The sequence below is a fragment of the Mixophyes fleayi genome, chromosome 4 (assembly GCF_038048845.1).
Source record: "Mixophyes fleayi isolate aMixFle1 chromosome 4, aMixFle1.hap1, whole genome shotgun sequence".
Lineage (NCBI taxonomy): Eukaryota > Metazoa > Chordata > Amphibia > Anura > Limnodynastidae > Mixophyes > Mixophyes fleayi.
The window spans coordinates 114,315,883-114,342,323 of record NC_134405.1 but is presented as its reverse complement, the minus strand read 5'-3'; the positions used below and the strand labels follow the sequence as shown (position 1 = coordinate 114,342,323).

Below are 26,441 nucleotides of genomic sequence, written 5' to 3'. Positions count from 1 at the left end.
TATTGTTGGAGAGGTTAAACAAGCAGAAATAAAAAGCATAAGTAACATTTGCATTCATCGAATAACTTGAGTTTTCTGTGCACAGTGTCAAAGATAGTTTTAATAACAGCCGAAAAAGATTAATAGTTCAGGTGCAGAATTCTTATTATTTTAAGTATTGTGTTTTTGGCAAATCTGTATACAGTGTTCTAACGATGTCTTATCCAAGTGATACTTCAGGGGATAATGAGGCATTTTGAAAAGCATTGTTTGTAATATTAACTAAAGCTGTCCTTTTCTAGCTTGATCTGAGTGACTGCTACGTAACCCAGGGGGATAGCTTAAAAAAGTGTGACATTTGGTATTCTTTTCAATTACATTCAACTGACATCCACAATTTGAAGTGAGCTGCTTATTGAGAGCAAAGTCCAGGAAACCAAGCAGTGAAACGTTTACAGCTTTCTATCAATGATATATAGGCAGAGGGCTTCAGATAAGTGGACCCTCTGTATCCCTCTATTTCAGAGATACCATGACTAAATCTCTGGTAATGATGGCCCACTCAACTGAAACTCATAAATAAGGATTGATTATACCTGACAGAGAGCCCCAGGATACACTGCTGTGCCACATGGTGTAAGCACCTTGGAACAGAACATCTGGGCTCCAATTCTCCATATTAATTTGCAATCTACTGGAAGCTAATCTATTTCATCTCTGTTTCACAATTCATCTTTGCTACTCATTGCGTGGCTTTAAACTACTGGAATTGCTGCCTGTATTTTCCAATATACTTAGAAACATAATATATGATGTGGAGTAAACTACCAACACATTCCAGGGTTGTAAAGTGTCTACCTTTTATACATTTTATATATATATATATATATATATATATATATTTATTTTTTCAAAAAGAAGAGGGAAAAAAGAACATTTTGCCAAAGAGCAAGATTGAATATAAGGGCGCTATATGTAAGATTGTGAACTTGAGTCCTATTACCTCTTTTGTGAAGCCCAGCAGAATGTTGGCACTATGTAAATAAATGTTAACAATTAATGAGTTATGACCGAGTAGTGGAGTAGGATACAGAGGTCATCAATACAGTAAATATATGGGGGAGGTGGGAGTAATCCAGAGGGTGATTAAAATTGAAGGGCATTTGTCAGGCGGCTGTGAAATAGAGGTGACGGTAGTTTTGATTCATGTGAAGCTAAAGGTTATGAAAACATCTTTCTCCCTCCTTAACTGATTGTTCTTTACAATGGTCCCAGAAGGGTGGATTATGCACACTCCATATAAATTTGGGGAGCAGCCTGATTAATCCTGTACACTTCCTTCAATTATTGCTCTTTAGGAAGAGAAAAGTCTTCAACTGTTACCTAAACATGGGTAGAAGGGAATAAGGAAACATCTGTCATCATCATGCATTGTCTTTAGTAGGATTTTCAACATACACAATTACATAAACATCTGTTTAAAGTGCACTGAGAATTAATTGTATTTTGGTAATAAGAATCTACAGAAATAATTAACAAGAGCAGAATTTGAAGTGTTCTGTACATAGCAGTAAGATTAAATTTATATCACCACACATTTATTGTCTGTTTTTATGTACAAGTAATTGGATTATGTCTTTTTTTGTAGATCCCAGAAGAAAGTACCATGTGAGGTTACTTGCGTATAACAATATGGATGAAGGTTATCAAGCAGACCAAACAGTCAGCACACCGATTTGTGTTTGTAAGTGACTTAAAATATCTAAAATAAAAAATAATTTAACATGTAAACTTCTTCACCATCACACAATGAAGGTAGATATTCTGTAGGCTGTACAAATTTTAATAGAATTCAATCTATGAAGGCATGAGGCACATTGGCTCAGCTCACAAAACAACCTTACTGGGTGCGGGAGACGGGTATACTTTAATTAAGATTATAGACGCTCATAAAATAGATATACACAGCAATGCTTATGCCAAATACAAGACTATACTAAACATAAACAGGCCACAGTTTTCATTGTACCATTTATTTATGAGCATAGCTTGCAACATTTTTAAAGGGACATTATTATACAAAAAAAAATTGGTATTGTAGATCAATTGATTGTATTGATGTGCCTTTCCTACACCATGGAATCTTGTATGTTTATAATGCATATCATTTACTGTATATAATCTCTATTTTTTAGAATATGTGTTTTCTTCCTCTTTCAAGCCGTGCCTGTCTGTAAAGCTATTAGAATGCTACTAACCATAGAAGCACTAATTAAGGCAGGTCCATGTCAGAGCTGTCAGTCATGCTCTCATCACACAATATATCCCCCATCTCTTAAATCAAAGAAATCCTACCACCGATCATAAGCATGCTGTCTCTTTCCTAAACGTAATAGTGGTGTGGTAAGTTTAGGAAGGAGAGTGCTTAATAGTGACTAGTGTGTGGGCTTCCTCTGACGTAGGGAGTGTATAGGGAGGCAGTACATGTGGTCTGCATTGTGAACAGGCCGTGCTGGGTCAAAACATGACTGATAGCTCTGATGTAGACTCACCTCAAAAGGGGAGGATAAATAGAGTAAGTGATATGTACACATACAATACCTGCCCAACATTGGAGATTCTTAAATCAGGACATGGCTGAAAGGGAACTTTGCTACTTCACTTCGCATCACAGTAGTCTTAGCTGCATTCCCTAAGAACATGCCCAAGCTCCCGAAATGCTAGGCTGACTCTAAATTCCTTCCCAAAACAACAACCTTCAACTTCCTTAGGCAACAGAGATACCTGCCTCTGGTACCCACAGCTCCTGATCACCATGGTCAACAGGGACATACCTGCTAACTGCTGAATTGTTCTGCCAAAATTGGGACAGTTGGGAGGTATGCACACACGATCCTGTGGTGATAAAAAAAAAGGTGTATTAAAATATGTATTTCTTTTTAAGCTTGAAGTAGGGACATTGCTAAACTGAAGGTCCTTCCAGTAATTGTGAAACATGAAAAAATAATTGTTTATTTCTACTTTCAAATAGTTGTCCCTGATCACATGGTTCCCCCTCCGCCACCACCTCATCATCTGTATGCCAAATCAAACAGCTCTTCTTCTATCTACCTACACTGGGGTCGACCTGCATTCTCTTCTGGACAGAATATAAACTATACCTTGCGCTGCAATCCTGTGGGGCTGCAGAATGCTTCTTTAGTGATCTATCTCCAAACGTAAGTAAAGTACAGCACTGTTCACTTGCTCTACAGCATCTTCTGTTGTTTAGGAACAAACTGCATCTCATTACCTCATTTTGTTACCTTTCTATTTTTAAGAGATTCCACAGCAAAATTGCCAAATACAAATGTGATCTTTAAAGTGTACCACTCAAAAATTATTTTGCTTAATTAAAATCATTATGCTGCGTACTACATATTACTGGGTTAACTAATGATACTTGAATTAGGACATCTGCCTTAAATCACCTGTTGTAAACTCAGAAACCTTCCTTCCTTTTAACATTGGAAACAAACTGTGGACTGCATTTATTGTCTCCATGACTTAAGAGTTAAGAAAAGCTATTTGTTAACAATCTCTCTGTAAAATGGCAGCAAAGTGTGTTTCTGAGTTTCCAATGAGCAATTTCAGGTAAAAGTCATATTTCAACTATCAGGAGACATTCCAGTAAATTGTAGTACCCAGCAAAATGTTGACATTTGTAAGCGATTAGGAAACTTTTTCCAGAGGTACAAATTATAACTATGCATTTCATTTTACTATTCATGTTTTAACATTTTTCTATATTTGACTGATAACATGTATGAGTGGAGTTACAATTGGAAGCATTGGGTTAATCTTAATACTGATCTTCTAACTAAGTGATTTAAGTGGCACAAATACATTAGTTAGAAGACAGTGGCAGGTGGGAAGTTTGGGGCAGTACAGCTGTCCAATTGTAATGCTGGTGTCCTAAGTCGAGCTGACAGAGGACAGAAACCTCAAATGAGGTGAGGGTTCCAAATTACAATGAAACACTGGTGCCTGATGCTGAGTTACAAGCAAAGCAAAAAAAAAAAGGTGCAAATTTGCACCTGGACAAACCAAGTTACAATGCAAGGGGTACAAATTGATTTCTTTTTTTGCATGCAAGAAAAATGCTGGCTGTTATGTCATGTAGCATGCAAATACATGATAGCTTTCTTTTTAAAGTTGAGCTATGACATGCTGTATCCCGACTATAAATCTGTCCCCACATTTTACCTCCTCCTCCAATGCAACATGGTTTTGCCAAAGTACAAATTTGCTCCTTTTCTTTGCTTTGTTCAGCATCAGGCCCTAAGTCTCAAGCATTCCACTTAACGGATCCCCCTTACCTGTGCTTTAAAGATGTCTACAGATGTTTGCATAGCACTTAGACTAATACATGTCTTCACCCCCCACCCCTCACATGCAGTATGCATCATTATGTTGTATTACTAGCGAGTCTGTAGGTAAATATTCCTGTCACCGAATACTAGATTTTTTCCAATATTTGCCACCATTATGATGCTGGCTTCAGAATGTATCCTTCTGTAGTCCTTCATTAACAGGTAAGGGAGTGCTTGAGAATTTTGTTTCCACAAATGGGAAATTTGCACTTCAAATCTCTTTAAAATACATTTTGTAAAGGCAATGTTGTCAAACCTGCAGGACTTCAAAAACACTTTATACATTTTATTGATGATTGCATACTTTATAAATGCATTGAAATGCATCAAACAAAAATTGCAACGCAAGTTGAACACTTGTAAAAACGCAATAGTTATTAACTCACTTGGTACAATGATTTTTGGTGTCACTTCCATTTATATGCATTTAACTTGTGTTAAAAATACATGTAAAATACATAAATCTAATGCCAGTGGGTATGTAGCCTAATACTATTGTACCTTGTGTGGGCTCATTGTACCTGATACAGTGTAGTTGAAAATCGGGATTATTCGGAACAATCCCAATTTTGGCATGTTGTGGCAGTTTTGCTTGACCCAGAAATACAGGTGTGAGCAGACCTACAAGCTATGCACTGCAACCTTGCCGTTCTCTAGGCACTTGATTAAACAGATCAGTGTAACTTGGCCACATTTGTGTAGCTAAACTGCCCACTGATCTGGTTGTTTAGCGAATAATCTAGCTGCATGTGGGGACAGCTTTAGGTTAGTGACCCTTTAAGTAAAATCGGTGGTAGTCTTCAAAGCGACACTCTAAACCCCAACAGCATGTACCCTGACATGATGACACCGAAGGTGTCATCCCCAAAAGACTCTTCATACCGACTGCTTGAAATACACACTTGAAGAATTCTGATTAATAGAGATGCCAGGCACCTGTCACTTACGTCTGTCTAATGACACTGAAGGTGTCATCAGGTCGGGGTTTGTGCTGTTAGGGTTTAGAGCGTCGCTTTGATGTACCCAACCCAGTTAAATAGTAAAGTCGAAAAAAAGTCACAGGTCTATGAATTTCAACCTTTATATATTCGATTTGCATTAGATATTTTTGAAGCTTCTTCAACAGTGAAGTGCAATATACAGTTTGAATGACAAGCTCACAGAAATGTATATTGACTCCATGTGTATGGATGGAATCATTTATTAACAATTTCACAGTACAATTCTACAAGTATGATTACTCGTAGCTGTTTACATCCAGACAAACTGGAAATTTGATTCTCTGCGTGACATTCAGTCATAAAGATATACTTTCCTGTGTGTCCCTGCAGGTCAGAGCCTCATATTTTAGTTCAGGGTCTTGAGGCAAATACAAAGTATGAGTTTGCTGTACGGCTACATGTGGACCAGTTGTCGAGTCCCTGGAGTCCTGTGGTTTACCATTCCACTCTCCCAGAAGGTAAGAATTATGAAAGCCATTTACTTTTACAGTGTATTGAATGCTTACAGTCCCACAGGCCTTGTAAAACGGTGACTACACAGGCTGCTGCATAAACCGTAATTGTGAGAGCATGGAACATGCATTTGTGTGATACGTGGAACAAAATGTTTGTAATTTGTAAGCAAGTAGGAAACTTTATCTAGAGTTACACATTATAATTATGCATTTTGCTATTCCTCTCACTCTCCATATTTTAACATATTTTTATATTCAAATGATAATATCATTCTCATTGAGGGAGGTTGATAACAACCTGTATACAATACGTTGAAAATGGTTCATGTAAATATGATGTATTTTAAGCTAGATGTTTTCAAATTATTAATAATGCTTTAGCGTTATTGCATCCAAATAAAAAACTACTTTTGCCTTTTCTACGGCATAACAAAAGGGGTAAATTCATATAAAAGTGGTTATCAGTAGCACTTATCTTCTGCTCAGTGCAAGTATAATTGTTTGTCTAATGGCAGCCTGTAAAGTGGGCTTATACACACTTTGCTGTAATTAGAGGTTGTGGGTGAAACATATGCATCCGTTTTAATAAACAAGTGACCACAAGTAAGCAGAAAAATTGTCTACAACGTCCAAAGCTTAGTACACAGCCTCTTGCAGCTGTTCAAAAAATGTATAAAAGCTATCATAATCACTATACTATACCTATATTGTGCTTAAATATTCTTGTTCTCATGCAGCCCCATCCAGTCCACCCGTGGGTGTCAAGGTGACACTGATTGAGGAAAACACTGCTTTGGTCTCCTGGAAACCGCCTGAGAACTTGGATTTGGCTGTCACCCGTTACACAATATTCTACACATCTAGAAAAGACTGGATTGCTGGCGAGTGGCAGATTATGCAGAAAGATGGTAATTTCCTTGCTACTTTCATTCATGTTCATGTGCTAGTGAAATTCAGTATGCACTGGTTTGGTCCTGGTGGCTTTCACTGTTATGTACACAACAGGCCATGTGTATTAGTATAGGGTCTGAGGATTCCAAAGCTTTCATCACGATGCTCCATGTAAGTTCAATGGCTGCTGTATGGGCAAAATACCATAAGTGTACCATGATAAACGCCGTAATGCAGGCTTTAGTGGGCTTCATCTTTACATTCACTGGCTTCTGCTGCAGTTTTATATTAGTTTTGTAAATGTTTACGTGCAGTTAATTATAGTATATAAGAGTCATTAGTTAGAGGTTTTATGACACCAATTAATAAATATTTATTACTTTCCTTGACTTTGCTCTCCTATAACCTCGCTTTAAATCATTAGGTTGTATTGAAGTTAAGAAGTATTAATGTTGGAGCGGTGAATTCATTAATAAATTAATGGACTCTTGTTGACTGAAACACTCTGGAGGTTTCCACAGATGTTTCTTTTTTTTAATTTAGAAGTTATGCATGGATAGCCTTAGATCTGACTTCATTGAGAGTCAGTCAGACTTACAGTCTCTATACTGGCATTTTGATCAGTGTTTTATTGTCTGAAAGTCTGTGAAGTATCCTGCCCCATGACAGCTTTATAACATTATAGTAAAGGTTATGTCACAAAGGACAAGACACAGCTGCTGCAGAGAGAGCGCTGCTCACCTAACACCTCCTAAAATGAATAGCGTTGTGGACAGTTCTCCTTCTGTCAAGTGTTTGTTTATCTCTTTGATCCAGATAAGCTGCACAAAGACTTGAAGGCAGAATTCATACTTTAAAAGTCATACACATATTGCAGCAGGAGTAGAAAGCCTTTAAAAGTCATACACATATTGCAGCAGGAGTATAAAGCCTTTAAAAGTCATACACATATTGCAGCAGGAGTATAAAGCCTTTAAAAGTCATACACATATTGCAGCGGGTGTATAAAGCCGGCAGTACGAGTCTCTTGTTGTATTGTTGTTATAAGCCTCCATTTGCTTTGTGTAATAACTGATGCTAAAATGGGAGATGTGTATGAGAAATAAACATAACAGGATTGTCCTACAGATATCATGGGGACCACTGTAAATGCAGCAGGTGTATACAACCTTGTGTAACTAGCAAGTGTTTTTACACTAATGCTCTGTCTTTGTTATTTGCAATTAATGGGAACGGTTTGCATGTAATATATTCCACAACTTGTAAATGTTCATTCAGGACCTCATTTAGAGTGGGACGCAATTTGCACTGAAATTGTAAGTGTAAATTGCATCCCGTAATTTAACCAGTATTTAGAGTGGCACTGATCTTTAGATCCATGCAACTTAGAATACTGTGCAAATTGCACAAACACACCCCTTTGTCTGCCTTATGGGCCGGCGTGCAGGTGTATCATGCACAGCGCCCTGGAAAGCAGATAATTAAAAAAAAAAAATGTTCTTTCCCCCCAAAACAGAACAAGGGTTGGTTAAGCTTTTTGGGAGGGGGTGCACAACTTTTTTTACAATTTAATTATTTTTTACTTGTTTTTTTCATACACCAAGGTCTCTTGCACCAGCTGAAAGCACCCACAAAAGATACGTGTCCTAGAGACCTATCTGTGTTTGATTTCAACTCAAAATAGCATGTAAAGTGCGTGAACAGTCCTTTACATTGCTAGACTCACCCCCTATCTCTCCCGTTCCAAGAGCAGAGAGGTACAAGGGGGAGATTCATCTCAGTCGTAGTTCAAACTGAGACGGATCTGTGGCCAAAAGTGCTTTTTGCGCTGAACAGAAGGACTTGCGTCCAACTCTAAATCACTGGGCATTGACAGTAATGTCAAGACAAAAATCACTGACATACTATACTTTACCATTTAATCTTTTTGTCTTTTGCCAGTGCCACAAGTAGTTGGTACTGGTTTTGTCAGTTTGTAGGGGAACATTCTCAACTAATCCCAAAGCAATGGAGGAAAGTCAATGTAAGAATTAGCAATGTATTTCGCCTCCATGTCTCATATAAACATTTACTTTTTTTGGGATTCAGCTGTCCTTTATTTTTCCATTGGCATTCTCTCTTACATATATTTTTTTGCAACGTTATTGGTGGCATATGGAAATTCCTCTTAATTTCAGGCTTGGCAATTCATTATTTATTGACTCCAGCAAACGAACACCAATAGGCAGCTCCATCATAGTCATAGTGCTCTGGTCTACAGTCAAGCTTTGCATTATTGGAACATGACCTCTGTGGTCTGCATGTGGCAACATCCACCTCCTGTGATTGCTATTCTGTTTTTTTTTTCAAATATTCACATGAATGCAGTTGATTTGAGAAGAACTGAGAATGTTGAGTAATAAAATAGCACTATTATTTGTGAGTTATCTTTATTGTTAGGCAAGAATAAAAAAGTGAGGGCTGCAAAGTAATTATGGACTGATGCCAGAGGTCATCTGCTTTTAACTGCTGATGTTTATAAGCAGCCTATTCATAAAGAAGGCATTCATAACTCTGAAACATCAGCTGTTAACAGTATTACATGAAGAAAAATGAAGACAGGTTCAGAACAGTATTTTTAGTATTGCACTATTCCTATGTATGGGGGGACCTCATAAGTTTGGCTGTTATGAACAAACCTTATGCCAAACACAACAGACACCTTTAAACTATGCTAGGAAATTCAACAAGAGCATTTTCTGTCTGCACAAGAAGTATCTATACTTTATTCATCTGATGCACACTGATGTACACTGAATTTAAATATAGTAATGTGTCGTGGGCGGCACTGTATTTACCATATAGTCAGACTACTAGGCTCATGCCTATAGCAACACTATTCAGAGGGTGGTGTATATATGGTTTTATGCTAATTATATGCATTTTTGTTCTTACTCGAGTTAACTATTTCACATAGTTGAAATAATGGAAGAGGTGATAGAGAGACATGATAATGTGGGGCTTACAGTGGGTACATTCTCTCAGTGTGTCTGAGACAGCAGCAATTCTAAATGCAGACCCTGTGATGGTATAGAAGGTGATGTATACCATAACTAGACCAGGCAATAGCAGAACAATCTATCACAATGCAAACTGACACAATCATAATATACTAATAGGTTAATGTGACTGCAAACAACTAAATTTCTTGACACATGTGGCATTAAATTTGGATTGCAATATATTTTATCACAAAAACATAGTTTCATTTAAAATTGCATTACATATTCTCTTTGTGTATTATTTACCTTGATTTCATCACCTTGCATTGTCGGCGTCATATCTACAAAGTTTTTTCATGTTGCTGAACCCAAAAAGTAGTTGAGACTTTATATCCATCTTAATAGCATAGTTAACAAATATAACTTTGTTGCTATTTCTAAGTAGAGTTTTTCAGTAAAACATATGAGTATTAATTATTTTTCACATAAAAACTTATTTTTCTGCATTTTTATTTGGTGGGGATTGTTTTACTATTTTGTTGGTGAAGGTAAATTAAAATATCAGACATCAGGGGGTAAACATATCAAGCTGTGATTTTGAATTTTCAACAATTTATTAACCGTTGATTTGATGTAAAATCCAAGGTGTGTCTCTTTCAAAATCACCATTTTCAAAATCGCTCCAAATTGTGGTCCGGATTTTTTCCAGTCTATCTATACAAATCACCAAATATATGAAGCTGCGATTTTGAAAACTCGCCCAAGTTTGAATTGAAAATAGCCAGATACAACACGCTGCTTTCTATAGGCGAGACTGGCAAACACATCACTGTTACACTGCAGGGTAATGTTAGTATAACAGGAGGCACAATGTAAGTTTCGCTAAGCCATCTTTTTTGCTGTAGAGGGGCAAAAATGATTATGAATTTTCCTACAGGGGACATTTTATTTTAAGAATGAATTAGTGGCCCAAATGTAGTTATAGATTAAATTTAAGGTTTTTTTTTGGTTTTTTGGTTTTTACAGTGGCTTACTGTTCCATCATCAGTGGGGCGATATTTATAAGGGACACTTTAGCACCATTAAAAGTACATACTTGTGACTACTTCAAATGCTCATGTGCATGCTGACATTTGTAGGGCCACAAGTATGTACTTTTAAGCAGAACCATTTGCGTTGGTAGAAAGTGAGGCACGTGGTGGGACCAGAGCTGAATTTGCACTGCTCCTTGGTCCTTTAACCCTTCATAAATGGCCTGCAGATACTTCAATGGAATGCTGCCCCTAGTGGTCACATTACAGTGCACCATTCACGTACACATGGTGGATGTAGTCATTTTGTCGAAAGAACTAACAGTGAAGAGAATGCAGCCTATCATTTTCCAACAACCAGTGACAGCATTTGTGGTCAGGACAAGCATTCGCAAGCATGCATCCTTTAAATTTACTAGGAACCAGTAATATCACATTTCTGTTCACTTGTGAATTTATTGCACAATAAGTGTATTACATGTATGATTTACACTGAATGCTAAATTACAGGGGCAATTACCATGGCTTTGCTGGAGAATCTGCTACCTGGAAACATCTATCTGATCAAGATGTCAGCTTCCAATGAAGTAGGAGAGGGCCCTTTCTCTAATGTAGTGGAGCTGGCTGTTCACCCCAAGGAGACTGTGCACAACAGCATAAAGTCGTTCAATTCTGCCAACAGTGAAGGTCAGTTTGGAAATACTTACAGTAAACAAAATGCAAAGGTTTCATTATTTATTTGGAAGCTGAAATTCATCTAGACATCCATCCGTGTCTTAGTCTCTGCCCAGCAATGCTTTGTACAGCAGAGACAAACGACACTGGACTGAGAAAACGATACAAGCGTATGAATAACTGTGTATACGGAGGTGATACACTGTCATTGTAATAAACTTAAAATAAACAAATTAATGGCAGTGATTTATTAGTGGGTGAAAGTCCAAGTCTAAATCATACATCACAGGATATGCAATCCGCTGCAGTTCTCGGGGAAAAGTTCCAAATCAGCAATATCAAATGGAACTCTTTGTATTTTATTCCACACGTTATTGATTTTAAAACATTGTTCATAGTAATTGTGTTATTTTTGTTTGTGTTAAGACAATAAACCTTGTTGTCTCGAATAATGTAAAAATACATATTATTTTATAATTATTATATATAATTAATAAACTCCTTTATATCAGTGAAGGTCATTTACCAGAGGGCAAAAACGCGTGCCCAGAGTTCCACAGTGTTCTGTGACATCACTGCCCTATTTTTTTGAATGATTCCATGGCGTTAAGTCTACATATAATAATCATATTTTGTGTGATATCATATATAAAATGTTAGAGTTTGCTCCCTGTGTAATGGTGTGAGTGGAATCACGGAGCATTATTCCACAGACAATAAACTTAGGGGTATATGTACTAAACTGCAGGTTTGAAAAAGTGGAGATGTTGCCTATAGCAACCAATCAGAGTCTAGCTGTAATTTTGTAGAATGTACTAAATAAATGACAACTAGAGCTGACCTCCAAACTATTTCAAAAGGCACTGAAACCCGCACATGGCTTGCTTGTTTGAAAACATAAGTGCCCATTTTTGGTACAGATTTGTTTTGCCTTCATGTTAATCATTGATGGAGGGGATATGCAAGCATGAGAAACCAAAATGTTTCCTGCCCTGCACACTGTCATGATATTATGTATTTTAAAATATGTTCTATAGAACTCAGTGGGTTTGCATTAATGAGCAGCACGGTGGCTAAGTGGTTAGCACTTCTGCCTTACAGCACTGGGGTCATGAGTTCAATTCCCGACCATGGCCTTATCTGTGTGGAGTTTGTATATTCTCCCTGTGTTTGCGTGGGTTTCCTCCAGGTGCTCCAGTTTCCTCCCATGCTCCAACAAAAACATACTAGTCGGGTAATTGGCTGCTAACAAAATTGACCCTAGTCTGTGTGTGTGTGTGTGTTAGGGAATTTAGACTGTAAGCCCCAATGGGGCATGGACTGATGTGATTGAGTTCTCTGTACAGCGCTGCGGAATTGGTGGCGCTATATAAATAAATTGTAATAATAATTAATAATAGTATTTTCCCCTATAGCAAGTGTATATATAATCACACGGATTGCCAGATGACAATTGCTCACGTACAAGCGAGATTCAGTAGCCAATGATTGTCCATTAACCTCCCTTCTCGTTCTGATTCTCATTTTTCTACAAGGAAGTCAAAGGGCACTATCATTGTAGTCTGTGAAACATGACCTGTCTACAATGCTACAACATGTTGATTCCATAATGTTGTGTTCCTGTTGTTTGGTCTGTACTATTTGTTCCATGAAAATCTTATCCGCTTGTCCTTGAACTGAATATGCACTTTGCTTTTTCAAGCAATTGCCTAATTGCAAAAAGTTCCGTAGCAAAACTCATAACGATGTTGAATAGATGAGTGAAAAATTTGACCATATGCAAATATGGATCATTTCAAAAATTGCCCACCAAAAGATTATTAGGAAATGAAAGGAAACAATTTTACATTGCTGTCTTTAGAATGAAAAGGACAGACTTCTAATTAGAATTTCTATTACAGATTATTTCTACTACCTGGACCAAAAATCAATGACAGGCATTGTTGTGGGAGTATGCATTGCCTTGACCTGCATCCTCATTTGTGTACTCATCCTGATTTACCGCAGCAAAGCCAGGTATGTACCAGTTGTAGTTAAAGTGTTTATACTACTGTGTTTAAAATTTTATATATGTTAAGGTATTCCTACGGTTTAAAGTAAGGTTACTTAATTGTGTGTTCAATTGTTTTATACAAACTTATAAAAATACTATATATATTTGTATAGGCTGCATGTGCCTCAGTTTCCATTGCTCTCTGTGCATATACTTAGCCTTTCTCTAGATAGCAATTTTCTTAAGATATGTGCAACTTAAAAAACATACAGAACGTGCTATTGCAATTTTGCAGCTGTATTTTTATGCATACCTCTGACCAGGCGCGGGCTGGCAGGTTTCAGCCCAGGGGGCGCACAGGCGGCCCGCATCACATGACACGCTTTAAGAAATTATTGCATCCACAGAGGGGGATGGGGGGAGGCGGCCGGCCCGAACAGCCGTTAGACTGAGCGGCCCGGGTGCCCGCTGCCCCCCGGTCCAGCCCGCCCCTGCCGTCGGCCCAAATATTAGTGGCCAACTCTGAATGTAGGCAGGTATTGAAACATAAAAAAAAAAGCCATCCAATCACACCCCGCTCAGAAACATGGACGAAAATTGACTTGATAGCTGTTAAACAACAGTACTCCCCACTGCACAAGTACTCCCCACTGCACAAGTACTGTTATTTTTCTGACTGTGAAGAAGGCAAAGTGATCACTCTGAAGTAATAAATAAAGTACTATTAAAAAAGATTCTGTATTTTGTATGACATGCAGGAAAGCATCAATGGCAAAGATTGCTCACCATGGAACAGACCGAATACCTCACTCTGCTGATTTCATTTCTCATGAGAGCCAAGAAAGGAAGACCATGAACCAAACAGAAGAAAATGCAGATCCCTTAGTATCTGCTGTTGAGAAAAATCACTACATTGATACAAAGGTATAGTTCAGCAGAGATATAATAGGTTTACTAGTATGCATTTTCTAACTGCATCTGTTAGTCACAGAGCAGGATTGAGACTTCTGTGGATCACAGGCATGGCATAAATGTATTTCTGATGTCAGTCTTGAATGGCTATTATGCATAAAATACCTGAAGATCCAATATGATGAATAGTCAGCGGTGGAACTGTAGAAGTGCTGGGAATGTGGCGGCTATGGGGCCCTGAAGTGAGTGGGGCTCAGCAATGCTGGGTCAACCCCACCCCTGAGGCCACTGTTTTGCTCTGTTGAGGGCAGAGAGGGGGCCCAGGAGGTGAGAACCCCATAGTTGGGCCCATACCTGTTAAGGCTCATGGCTGATAGATAACCTTCTAGAGCCTGACTGGTAGAGATCTTCACCTATGGCAACCTCCTTTCCCATAGAACTGATATGTTCGGAGGTACTCGGATGTCCCCAGGACTTAGCTCTATAGTAGTAGAAGCTTATCAGAAACTAACTGTAGCACCAGGTAGAAAGTAACCAGAATAATGGAGGTGGATACCAGAGACAGTACAAGGTCGTGGGTCAGATGTGAGCAGGATTGCTCAGGGACAGGCAAAAGGTCAGGGCAGGCTGCATAGAGAGTAATCCATAAATAGGCCAAGGTCAAGGGGCACAGGAGTTCAAGCAGAGTCCAGAGTCAAGCCAAAGGGTCACAACAGGAAATCAAGTACAAGGTAGCAGGAAATACACAGGAACAGGGGAGCTGGTCAGCAATGTGTGTAGGCACAGAAAGCGCTATAACCGGAAGGTTAAGCCCTGCATGCCTTAAATACCAGATCTGGACAATCAAAGAACATGAGCACTGAGACTGTAATTAGGCAACCAGGGTGTGATTAATCAGTCCTATTTGGGCACGTGCTCGGCTGCTACCTAATGCCGGGACACTGCGTAAACTACAGAGTGTCCTGATCGTTGCCTAGGTCACGGCCGGGTTGGAAGGGGAAGTGACGTCCCAGTCATCATGGTGACAGCCGGGATGCGGCCAGACAGTAAAACCTGAGTAATGGCGGCTCGGGTAAGGCCATGACTCATCGCAATACCCATATTTTGCTGTGGTGCCAGGCAATGCACTGTTCCACCCCTGTCCTTGTTTATTGTACAGCACAGCTTGCAAACTACACTAGGGTATGCTTAACATATACAATTTACATGTGCATTGGGCATTATTAGTATTATTTATTAATAAGGCTCCACAGATTCTCTATCACCGGATACAGTAAGAAAGCCACAAACAGATATGGTAATACACATAAGTAGCACAGATGAGTGTGAGTACTGCCAAAAGACATTACAAGATGTTCGACAGAGTCTAACAGTAGGCAGACAGGGGACATTAGGTAGAGAGGACCATGCCCAGGAGAGCTTACATTTTAGATGGAGGGGTATGTGCATACTCGAGTGTTTATTATACACATGCTATGCACATATCAAAATGTATCGTGAAACTTGACAGAAACGGTGGTATTAAAGTGTTAACAGACCAATAGAATTATAATACAGGTTGCTTACAATATTGTGCAGTTTGTGCAGAGTCTTCCCTAGCGGAATGTATAATATTCTATGTATTCTTTGTTTTGTAACTGAACACAAATTATTATTATTCACTAATAGCTATTTAAGTCTCTTACGGCACACATGATCACAGCTTTATCCATACTACCTTCTGATAAGGTCTTGAATTATTTGCATATATGTTTGTGAATGGTACTAGTAGTTATTTTACTTTTCTTTTTAGATTTAGTGTTTTTTTATTCATGTTCAAGCCTTTATAACTTGAGTGCTTTAGGCATGCATAGATTTACTGTATTGGTACATCAGCCATTGAGATAGCAAAGAACTGACCAGTTGACACAGTGAATAAATGCTATAATGAAGCAAACAATGCCAAGTATTTTGGGTTTAATGGAGAGTAATATTATTGAGTGATATGTGATCCTGTTTTTATTTCAGGGTGGGTCAGATCTCATTATGAATGGTTATGGACGTGTAGTAAAGAACAGCACAAGGAAAAAATGGGTGTTATTCAAACACAAAAAAGACAGTGTGGAACAGGTAAATAATTGGCCTACAGCCAGAAAATAGGTCTTCTTTGTGTGCTACATGTGAGCCTAAACATATAATGTGTTTTCTTCTGCAGTCGAAAAGAAGAATTGTTAATAAGTCGTCTTGTATATATCGACTCGGCGCAACTGTACTGATGGGAGAAGATGTGTCTTCCACGTCTACGGGTCATCCTGGCACTTTCCAGATGCGACATAGCATAGCAGCAGACACAGAGCATTCTGGGAACAGTGAGGAAAGCCACGAGACCAGTGATTCTGGGCGGTATTCCCATGAATCTAATGACGAAATGAACCTGTACTCTGTTATCAGTACCACTCCACCCACACTTGACTCATTCAACAGTCACGAATGTGGAAAAGACCTTGCCTTAAGCAAACATTGAAATCTGCCCAGCGTCTATCTCTGAGGAGCACACTTTTACTGTACCTCAGCTGATCCATATTCCCACAACGTTTCAAGAAGAGATTATTTTAAGCCAGATACGCCAGCCATTAGTGTCTGTTCGAAGGACAATGAATGGAGCCAAATACAAATGATTGTGGAATCTGGTCTCTCTCATCAAATATATCACACTTCTCCTGCAGAACGTTCCGTTGAGTAAATCTATTGACTGTGAAGGTTGACTTGCTGGATAGTGAATGGATTAGAAACTCTCCTGGTTTTATGCCATTTGTCATTGTTGTAAAGGGACATCAAGCGGTCCCTTTGATTTATGTCTACCTCAGCTGCTCACATAATGAACTTCATTTCGCTGCTTTACCTATATTTGTGTTGTATGTCTCCACTAGCCTTCATCAGAAATACTTCCTAAATGTTTGTTTTTTTTATTATTATTATTGTTTTGCTGTGTGATGAATGTGTTACTGAAGGAGTTGTAAAGGCAACATAGATAAACGGTCTTTTCTAAAGCTCTGCTTTTTAACTAATGCAGAACTACCAAACGTAAAATGCCCGAATGCGCCATGAACCCATACATGAATGAACTACTACCTCTATAAACCAATATTTAAGCAGTTTAAGCTACTTTCTCTATACTAATATACAGTTCAATCTTTCTCATCATAATACAAGCATTTAGTCTACAATAACATTCACTTCCTTGTAACAATTGTGCCTTCCAGTATCTCCATAAGACAGAACTGCCTTATCTCATAGAATTCAGGACAATACTCAGGAGTATGACAAGATGCCTTAAACCCCACGACTTTATTGGAAAATGCTAAATATCTAAACATTTCTGTTTAATAATGTTCAACTTCTAAAATGTTGTGTTAGACAATGGTCTATGCTGATCTAGCTAGTACTAAATAAACTCAACATATTGCTAATAACAAGTCATTGTTTCACATATATAAATATTGTTCACTGTACCCTATATAGCACAGTTATATAATCATCACTATTTATATAGCGCCACTGATTCCGCAGCGCTGTACAGAGAACTCATTCACATCTGTCCCTGTCCCATTGGAGCTTACAGTCTAAATTCTCTAGCATACACACACACACAGACAGAGAGAGAGAGAGAGAGACTAGGGTCAATTTTGATAGCAGCCAATTAACCTACTAGTATGTTTTTGGAGTGTGGTAGGAAACCGGAGCACCCGGAGGAAACCCACGCAAACACGGGGAGAACATACAAACTCCACACAGATAAGGTCATGGTTGGGAATTGAACTCATGACCCCAGTGCTGTGATGCAGAAGTGCTAACCACTTAGCCACCGTGCTGTGCTGCCCCAAACAGTTATATGTCAGATTCTGCTACACAACAGCGCTAACAGTTTGACCTTCTGTCAATGATTCCCCAATAACAATGTAGAATACATATAGGCACAATTATTTGATTATTAATTTAGAAAAACCCCAGCATAATAGATACTGAAGTCTGTGATTGTTTGTCACATCTACGTATTTCTACCAATACTCAGGGATGAAGGGTGGTCAGTTTTACTCTAGCCCTTTCACTGCTAGTCAGTGCATGGCATGAAGAAGAGCAGTTGAAACGTTCATTGCTGGTTGAATGTCAAGCAGAGCCCTAGTAAAGCGGTTTACTAAATGACCATAATGGTCTGGTGCCTTTACAATTCCTGATTTATACTACCTCTTTTACAATTGATGTATGTGATCATTTCCTGGACTCAGGGAATTGTGTTTTTTTTTGTGTCTGTACCCCATAAAAATATGGGAAAAATATGACAGGGTATTATGCTTATTTTTGGTTTTGAAAGGAGACAAATTAGGTGACTTAGTTGCTTACATTATTAAAGTGTATCTGTCACCTACCCACAGCGGAAGCTGCCATATTGTGTACTGAATCAATATCCGGTTTATCACTTCACTAGGAACCTCATGCTTCAATGATGAAAGGCTCCGTTCACGTGAGCATGATCAGCTCACAATATGGTTTGCCTCCACTTTGACAAGGTGACTGGTAAACTATAATACTGTCTTCAAAAATGTAAATCATGTTGTACCAAAGATTGTTCTTTACATTGTAAGGGATCAAATATTTTTTTTTTCCAAAACGAAAAAAATATATATATTGTACTATTTTGTTAATGGCAGACCTGCCAAGTAGTAGTAGTGATGATAGTATTAGCGCAGTGAGGATTAATACAACCTGCTTATCAGACTACCTTAGACTTTAAATAGTCATGTCCAAAATCTTCCAAGATACAATTTTAGTATTTAGATATTAGCTCTTATTATAACAGTATTAGATTACCTATTTTTGAACAAATTGCTTTATATGCTAAGGAAGAAAACTCTTTAACCAAAGATTTATTTTTTTGAGTCTTGTCTTGCTAATTGTTTAGTTTACCAAAAACAACTCTTAATATAAAAGTTTACTTTAAAGTGAGTTGTTTTTGTTTATTACTGTTCATCTCTTGGATATGGTACAGTTATATGGTAAACAGTTAATACGCTGGGCTAACCAAAACCTTACACATTTACTTTGTTATCCTTTGATATAGGCATGTTAATGGGATATATGTGCACATTTAGTTATGTAATGTGATTTGTTTTAATAGCCAAATATGTCAGCTGCATAGGAAACCTATATGACCATTATATCAAATGATATATATATATATTTACTACATAAATGCCTAGTGGCGTGTGTGAAAAAAAACAAAAACAAGCTGCAGCGCCACCTGCTGGGCAGAGTTATACACTGACCTATATATTTCTTGAAGGAGAAGTGACAGTTGGGAATGGTTGGTGGTTGCCGGGGGTGACAGTGGGGAGTTTTTAACACCTTAAGTAGCTTGATGAAGAATGTGTCGATGAAGATGAAGGATGAGGTGATGGAGAAAAATGATGAGGTGGTGACATGTGGACAAAACCACGTTAAAAAAGGGCGCTTGCGTCGGGAAGTAACGCTCTTCTCCTGAGGAGGCCGGGGCTAGGCCCAAATGCATGACAAGAACCTTTTTAACACCTTAAGTAGCTTGATTTGACTAGAATGCATGAGTATCATGCACGGGTTAACTTGTATATGTATATATATATATATATATATACATACATATGATATACCTGTCAATATACCTCACCCTTAAAGTTAAAAACAAAATGTAGTTTGCTAAAAGTTTCCAGAGGATATTGAAAGAAGATGTATCACCTGTTATGCAGCATCCTTCCCCTGAATTGAGGACAATAGCAATAAATCAGGGTTGGCCAACAATATCTTCAAGGGTTACTGGTCCTTTTAGCCTACAATCTCTCACGTAACAGACAAGCAATCAAATCCTTATTGTATATATCACCAAATAAGTGTTTGTGCATGTTGCCTCAAACATTTGACCTCTTAAAGTCCATTTCAAGATCTTAGTCAGTTTGTTATAGCAATGCCATTTCTGCTATAGTAAAAGTGGTTTATGGAACTGGCAAATGCACAAGCTTTTGAGAAACAGAATTGTGGTTCATTGTTGCAACAAGGTCACTGTTACATTAAAACAAGATAGAACTCTTCTTTCCAAATCCATGTTGATTGGCGCGTGATGTAGTGTAGCAACTTGAGCAACAAATCAGTGTTTCCCAAATCATTGAGGTAAAACCAGCTTTGTTGTGTCTGTTGACAACTAATTAAGTAGTCCAATCATGTTTCATGACGTGCTAATGAATTCCCATTAACTTTCCTTTTCTTGGCTAACACTTAATACCAAAGATATTTATGGTTACTCTGGCGTATTAAGCATTGATAAGGCTTTAAAATTATGTTTTGCTTGCTGGTGTATTTGCCAAATGTAAACGTTTATTTCCACAAGGACCATTTCTTGTGGAATGGATTTTTTTTATTTTAAGTTAATTGTTATTTCACAGTGGTTTGAAGCCCAGGCATTTTTTCAGCCAGTATTGAGTTAGAATAATCAAAACTCCAAGGGACAAGTTTACATTATAAGAAAAAAATGTTGTGGTGTGCATTGTAGTTTCAGTTTGTAGAGCAAGATACACATTGCTGTTTTAGATATTTTTCTACAAATACCCTATGGTTTAAATTCATCTACTGAAAAGCACTGCTGTACATTGCTAACTCTGCAATGGAAACCACATCATTTTTTATTCACTTTGTGACTCTCTGCCCTTGAATATGACATCTGCCAATTGTATTGTATTTACCTCTTTGTTATTGTTTTTTTCTTGAATTTGAAATGTGAATAAGTCAAGCTTGTTTTATATATGTATATATTTAATGTACCATGTTATTTCTAATGTTCTTTCAATATTATATCAGAGCTGGGAGAGTCCTTGCCTATGGTATCCTTGCTTATATGTTATAAGTATTAGTATGGGCAGTGTGCCTGACTGTAAGGTAATGATTGTACGGTTGGATTGTAATGCTAAGCACATCGAACAATCAAGTTTGAGAACACTCAAGTGTAATTAACCCTATTTACCAGACTGTCCTGCATTGTCTTTTTTTGCCCTCAAAATCTGTAGAGAATCCAGTCACTTTTGTGATTGAACATTTAATTAAGAACTGGAGACGTTAAACTGTCCATGAAGAGAAGAAAAGACAAAAAATGGGGACTTCACAGTTATAGTTGCAGAAATTGTCAACCTTATTGTCAGAAATTGCTGTTCTATAATATATTACCGGCATCAAAAATGATGGTGATCTTGTTTGTCAGAGGAGTGAAGGTGGAAAAGTTATGGCTTATAGTAAAGCATGTATTGTAATCTACTACATAACTCATAACTTTGACAACGTCATTTAAATGATATTTTATTGTCAGGAAGATTTTTACAGTCTCTGTATACATAGTTGAGGTGTTGCCTCCATAACAGGTTTAGGATTGGTGCCAGATGTGGGGTGAACATGCAGCTGATCACCAGTAATGGTCACCATAATGAACTGCTCCTGCATGTATAATGCTTTATTTAATTACATCACACTGGCAATCTGAGATTAAAATGAGCAATTATGTTATATTATACATGAATTGTAAGATCAATACCTTACACTCAATTCTAGCCCTCAAAAACCTGTAGCAAACTAGATTTAAGTGAAATACCTGTTTGGCCACATGTAGTTCTCGACAAAGTCAACAATGTTCTCTATTTTATGTATACAAACAACCTCACCCAGTCGGAGTCTTTGAATCTGATTGTTTTGTGAAATGTTATGAGAGGCTTACTATGTCTACGAAGAGAGACTGTTGGTTTCATGCATTCTTTTGGGATTACAAATTGGACCAATTTCATATTATATTTAACGGGACCTTGGTTGTGATCAGTTGCATAGGGCACTCTATTTACCACTAAGGCTGAATCTATGGGTAAACAACAAAGCATAAAGTATAAACTCTTTCTACATTTGTAGAATTCTGATACAGACAAAATATTTTTTATACCTGTATTGTCTTTAATTCATGTAATGTTTTCTATATAACAATTTGTTAAAAAAAAAGATGTATATCTACCTAATTGTGATTTTGTAGGCCTAAGTGTACAAGTAATCAATTACAAGGGTTATTAAATTATTGAAATTGTGCCATAGAGTAAGGTATTACCATTTTAAGAATATATAGGCTGCAGTTGTACGGGACTATTTGTAAATGCATCATGTTGGCGGATAAATGCTTGTTGCAGTTAGTTTTTCCTCTATAGCTCATATTCCATCCAAGGTACTACAGAATCTTTTTGTCTATATTTCTCTATCTGAATGGGGCGTTTAGTAACTGACTTCTTTAAAAAGTCTGATTTTACTATGCCTTTTAGAGCAGATTTTCTCAACCTTTTTGGGTCACATAAATGACAGAATGACAGTAAGTATTTACTAAGTTCACTTATTGTGTATTATTTTATTCCAAGTACACACTTAAGTATTCCAAATACGCCAAAATGTACATAAATATTTTAGTTTTCTTTTTCATCTATTAAACTGGTATTTTACGTATATAATTTAACTGGTGGAAGTACCCCTTAAATCTTCTTATGGCACCTCTGGGGATACACGAACCACAGGTTGATGAACCCTGCTTCTGAAGAACTGATATCCATAGGTCAGAATTAATATTAATATTATCAGGCAATTGCCAACAGGCAGTCCTGAAATAAGTGCCATGTTCTAAAACGTAACTTGTGTCAACAGATGAACTGGTGCATTGAACCGTGGAAATAATGTGGCATTATATATATACATTATATACTAGCTTCAAATGTTTATTAAGACATTTATACTTTAAAATGTGTTTATATAAACATACAAACATTGTATATAAATGTGTATATATCATTTTTATATGTAATGCAATGTTCATATAAACATATATATGCTTGTGTTGCTCTCTATTACTGTTATTATCCTCATTTACAGCAGGGTAACAATGAGTGGCTCTTTTCCCTTCCTATTCTTTTCTATGTAAAGGTTGCGATGGTGTTACTTTACTGTAGATGACAAGGCTGATTTAGTTTTGTACTGTTCTCAGGGGATCGGTCTTGTCACTCTACTATTGTCTACCTGTTGTACTCCTTGAATTGTGAATGTAACTCAGATTTCCTACTTTAATGTACTATTGTTGAAATATTGTGTTCATTGATTTACTTTTTTTTCTTTGTATAGAATGGTTTTAGTTTGTCGATAAACTTTTTATTTTGTTTTATTGTTTAAAAGAGTAATAAAGTGCTCCATAACTCTTGCTAAAAATGATAGCTATTGAAATGCCAAATGTTTATGTGAGTTGCACAGTTCAAATAAAGATTTTCCTAATGAAATGTGATTGCCATTTTGTGGCTTTTCTGTAGGATTCTCTCTCTTTTCTTCCAAGATAAATACAGTAGTTTTCTACAGTATTTGTAGCATATTTTGTTTAACACACATGTACACCTGTTATTGGAATGTGTATTATGCAATGTGTAGGGTGTAAATAGAACACAAACCTCATAGCATATAGCATGTATGTATTATTAATGGATTTCTATGCAGAGCTGTATTTACAGTCCAAGGCAGAGCAAATAAATATGCCATTAACTGGCCCCATGCAAGTTTATGCTGCACTGGAAACATTCTAATGCATAGCCTTGGTTGGATTAATGGATATAGGACATAGCAAAATTCAAAAGAAGGAGATTGTACATACAACCATTTATTTGCAGCTCTTTGAATATTGCTGCTGTTAGTGTTTATAGTAAATACAGTCTGACAGCATTATTGAGCAGCAAAAGAAATTGCATATATCTTAGTTATATTTCTTTCATATTACAACCTACACCACGAAGCTGATCTTAGCTGCATCTACTATAAAGTTTATGGTAGTATCTCACTATACATAGCAGCCTGAAGGCCAGGAGTACCTAAGTAAGACTTACCACTTGAGGTGTTTATTATAAGGAGATGGCACGTGAATTCTAGCTGAAGATCATTCTAGCGCGCTTAAGACTATTAGCTTTTCTGTATGTTATTGCCTTCTTCAGTTGATAATAGGCCCCTGATGACTGATATTTCAGATAACCAAAGACACAGATCACATCACTGTTAAAATATAGAAATAAGTAAAGCCAGAGTCATAAATAAATATGAGTATATTTGAAATGACAACATGCATTCAAATTCCATTTATATGGTTCACATGTAACCCACATTGCCCATCCACTTCAGATATATATATATATATATATATATATATATATATATATATATATATATATATATATATATATACATATACACATGCACACACACACATATGTATATATATATATATATATATGTATATATATATATATATATATATATATATATATATATATATATATATACACATAGTAATGATTGCTGTTTCAACGCCAAATGTAATTTAACCAGACCACACCAGGCTGCTGGCAGGTTCAGATGACAAACCATTTGCAAGGTTGCCTCATTACCACAAATGCAGTCTTTGACCGATGAATTGTCCATCCCAATAGTCAACTTTTAAATGGATCAATGGTCTTTTTGGCTTCGTATACACTGAGATTTGTAGTCAATTATGTGTAAAATGGCAATTTGACATTTTTATGCAGCCTTGTGCAGTCAGTTGTTCTCAGTAGTCAGCCATTTTTTACTGTAAAAAAACAAGTTTGCATATAGTGTCGTTAATTAGGTGAGTATCAGGATGATCACTGTGCAATGGTAATGTCAAATACACTGCATACAATTCTGTCAGCATGTGTGGCTCCAAAAAGGCCATACCATATTACAATACGTGATGACGATTAGCTTGTATGTGTTGTTATTTTCCAACTGCACTAACACGACCCAGTGAAGCTGATGTGATCCGAGTATATATATACTAGACCATCCAAATTGGTCCATGCTGTGTGTAGTGACGTTTACACCACACTAGCAATTTTTGTTGTCAATATTACATGATATGCAACCAATGATATAGATGATATGCGACCACCTACACTGGAAAATAATTTTTGGACTATTGTATGACAGCCTGACAAAACTACAGCATGCTCTTATTTTGTCATGCCATAACTGTTGAGTTATTCCTTAAACTACCCATTATTTTATGTAATTCTGCTACTTGAGGGCCTTGCTTATTTGTACATAGATATCAATAGATGGAATTTAACAGCTTAAAAAGCATTGTTGCTCATATGTGTATCAATATAAATACAGAATCAAGTTTACTATAGTGCTGATTATACAAGATACAGAGTAGAGCCTGAAGGTTATTTGGCACATCCATGTTTTGAGTTGAATTAGAGATTAGGTATGAAGAAAATATAGAAAAAGCATATTCATTTCAGTAAATGGTTTAATTATTTTCTTTTATACCGATCAGCTACAACATTAAAACTACCTGCCTAATATTGTTTAGGTCCCCCTTGTCCACCAATACATAAGGCATGGACTGCACAAGACCTGTGAAGGTGTCCTGTGATATCTGGCACCAAGATGTTAGCAGCAGATCCTCTTAGTCCTGTAAGTTGCGAGTTGAGACATCCATGGCTCGGACTTGTTTTTCTAGCACATCCCACAGATGCTGGATCGGAGTGAGATCTGGAGAATTTGGAGGAGGCAAGACAACACCTTGAACTCTTTGTCATGTTCCTAAAACCATTCCTGAACAACTCTTGCAGTGTGGCAGGGCGCATTATCCTGCTGAAAGAGGCAACTTCCATCAGGGAATACCAGTGCCAGGAAGGAATGTACTTTGCAACAATGTTTAAGTAGGTGGTATGTGACAAAGTAACAGCCACATGAATGCAAGGACCCAACGTTTCCCAGCAGAACTTTATCCAGAGCATCATATTGACTCTGGCAGCTTGGCTTATTCCCAAAGAGCATCTTGGTACCATCACATCCCCAGGTAAATGACGCACACGCACGCAGTCCACATGATGTAAAAGAAAATGTGATTCATCAGACCAGTCCACCTTCTTCCATTGATCCATGGTCCAGTTGTGGAGCTCACATGCCATTGTAGGCCCATTGTAGATGCTTTCGGTGGTGGACAGGTGTCAGTGAGGGCACTCTGACCGGTAGGTG

The 26,441-nt window shown here is 37.4% G+C and overlaps 1 protein-coding gene across 1 annotated transcript in view; it reads left to right on the top strand.

Moving 5' to 3' along the window:
• The window catches only part of PRTG (protogenin), a 131,658-nt gene extending 114,765 nt beyond the window's left edge, over nucleotides 1–16,893 (top strand). The window contains exons 12-20 of the mRNA XM_075205928.1: nucleotides 1,628–1,723; nucleotides 3,011–3,197; nucleotides 5,723–5,850; nucleotides 6,585–6,755; nucleotides 11,261–11,437; nucleotides 13,327–13,441; nucleotides 14,177–14,342; nucleotides 16,338–16,439; nucleotides 16,525–16,893. Of these exons, the coding sequence (XP_075062029.1) occupies nucleotides 1,628–1,723; nucleotides 3,011–3,197; nucleotides 5,723–5,850; nucleotides 6,585–6,755; nucleotides 11,261–11,437; nucleotides 13,327–13,441; nucleotides 14,177–14,342; nucleotides 16,338–16,439; nucleotides 16,525–16,833 (1,451 nt within the window). The 3' untranslated portion in view covers nucleotides 16,834–16,893. The remainder of the gene's footprint in view (nucleotides 1–1,627; nucleotides 1,724–3,010; nucleotides 3,198–5,722; nucleotides 5,851–6,584; nucleotides 6,756–11,260; nucleotides 11,438–13,326; nucleotides 13,442–14,176; nucleotides 14,343–16,337; nucleotides 16,440–16,524) is intronic.
• The last annotated feature ends 9,548 nt before the right edge of the window (nucleotides 16,894–26,441 follow it).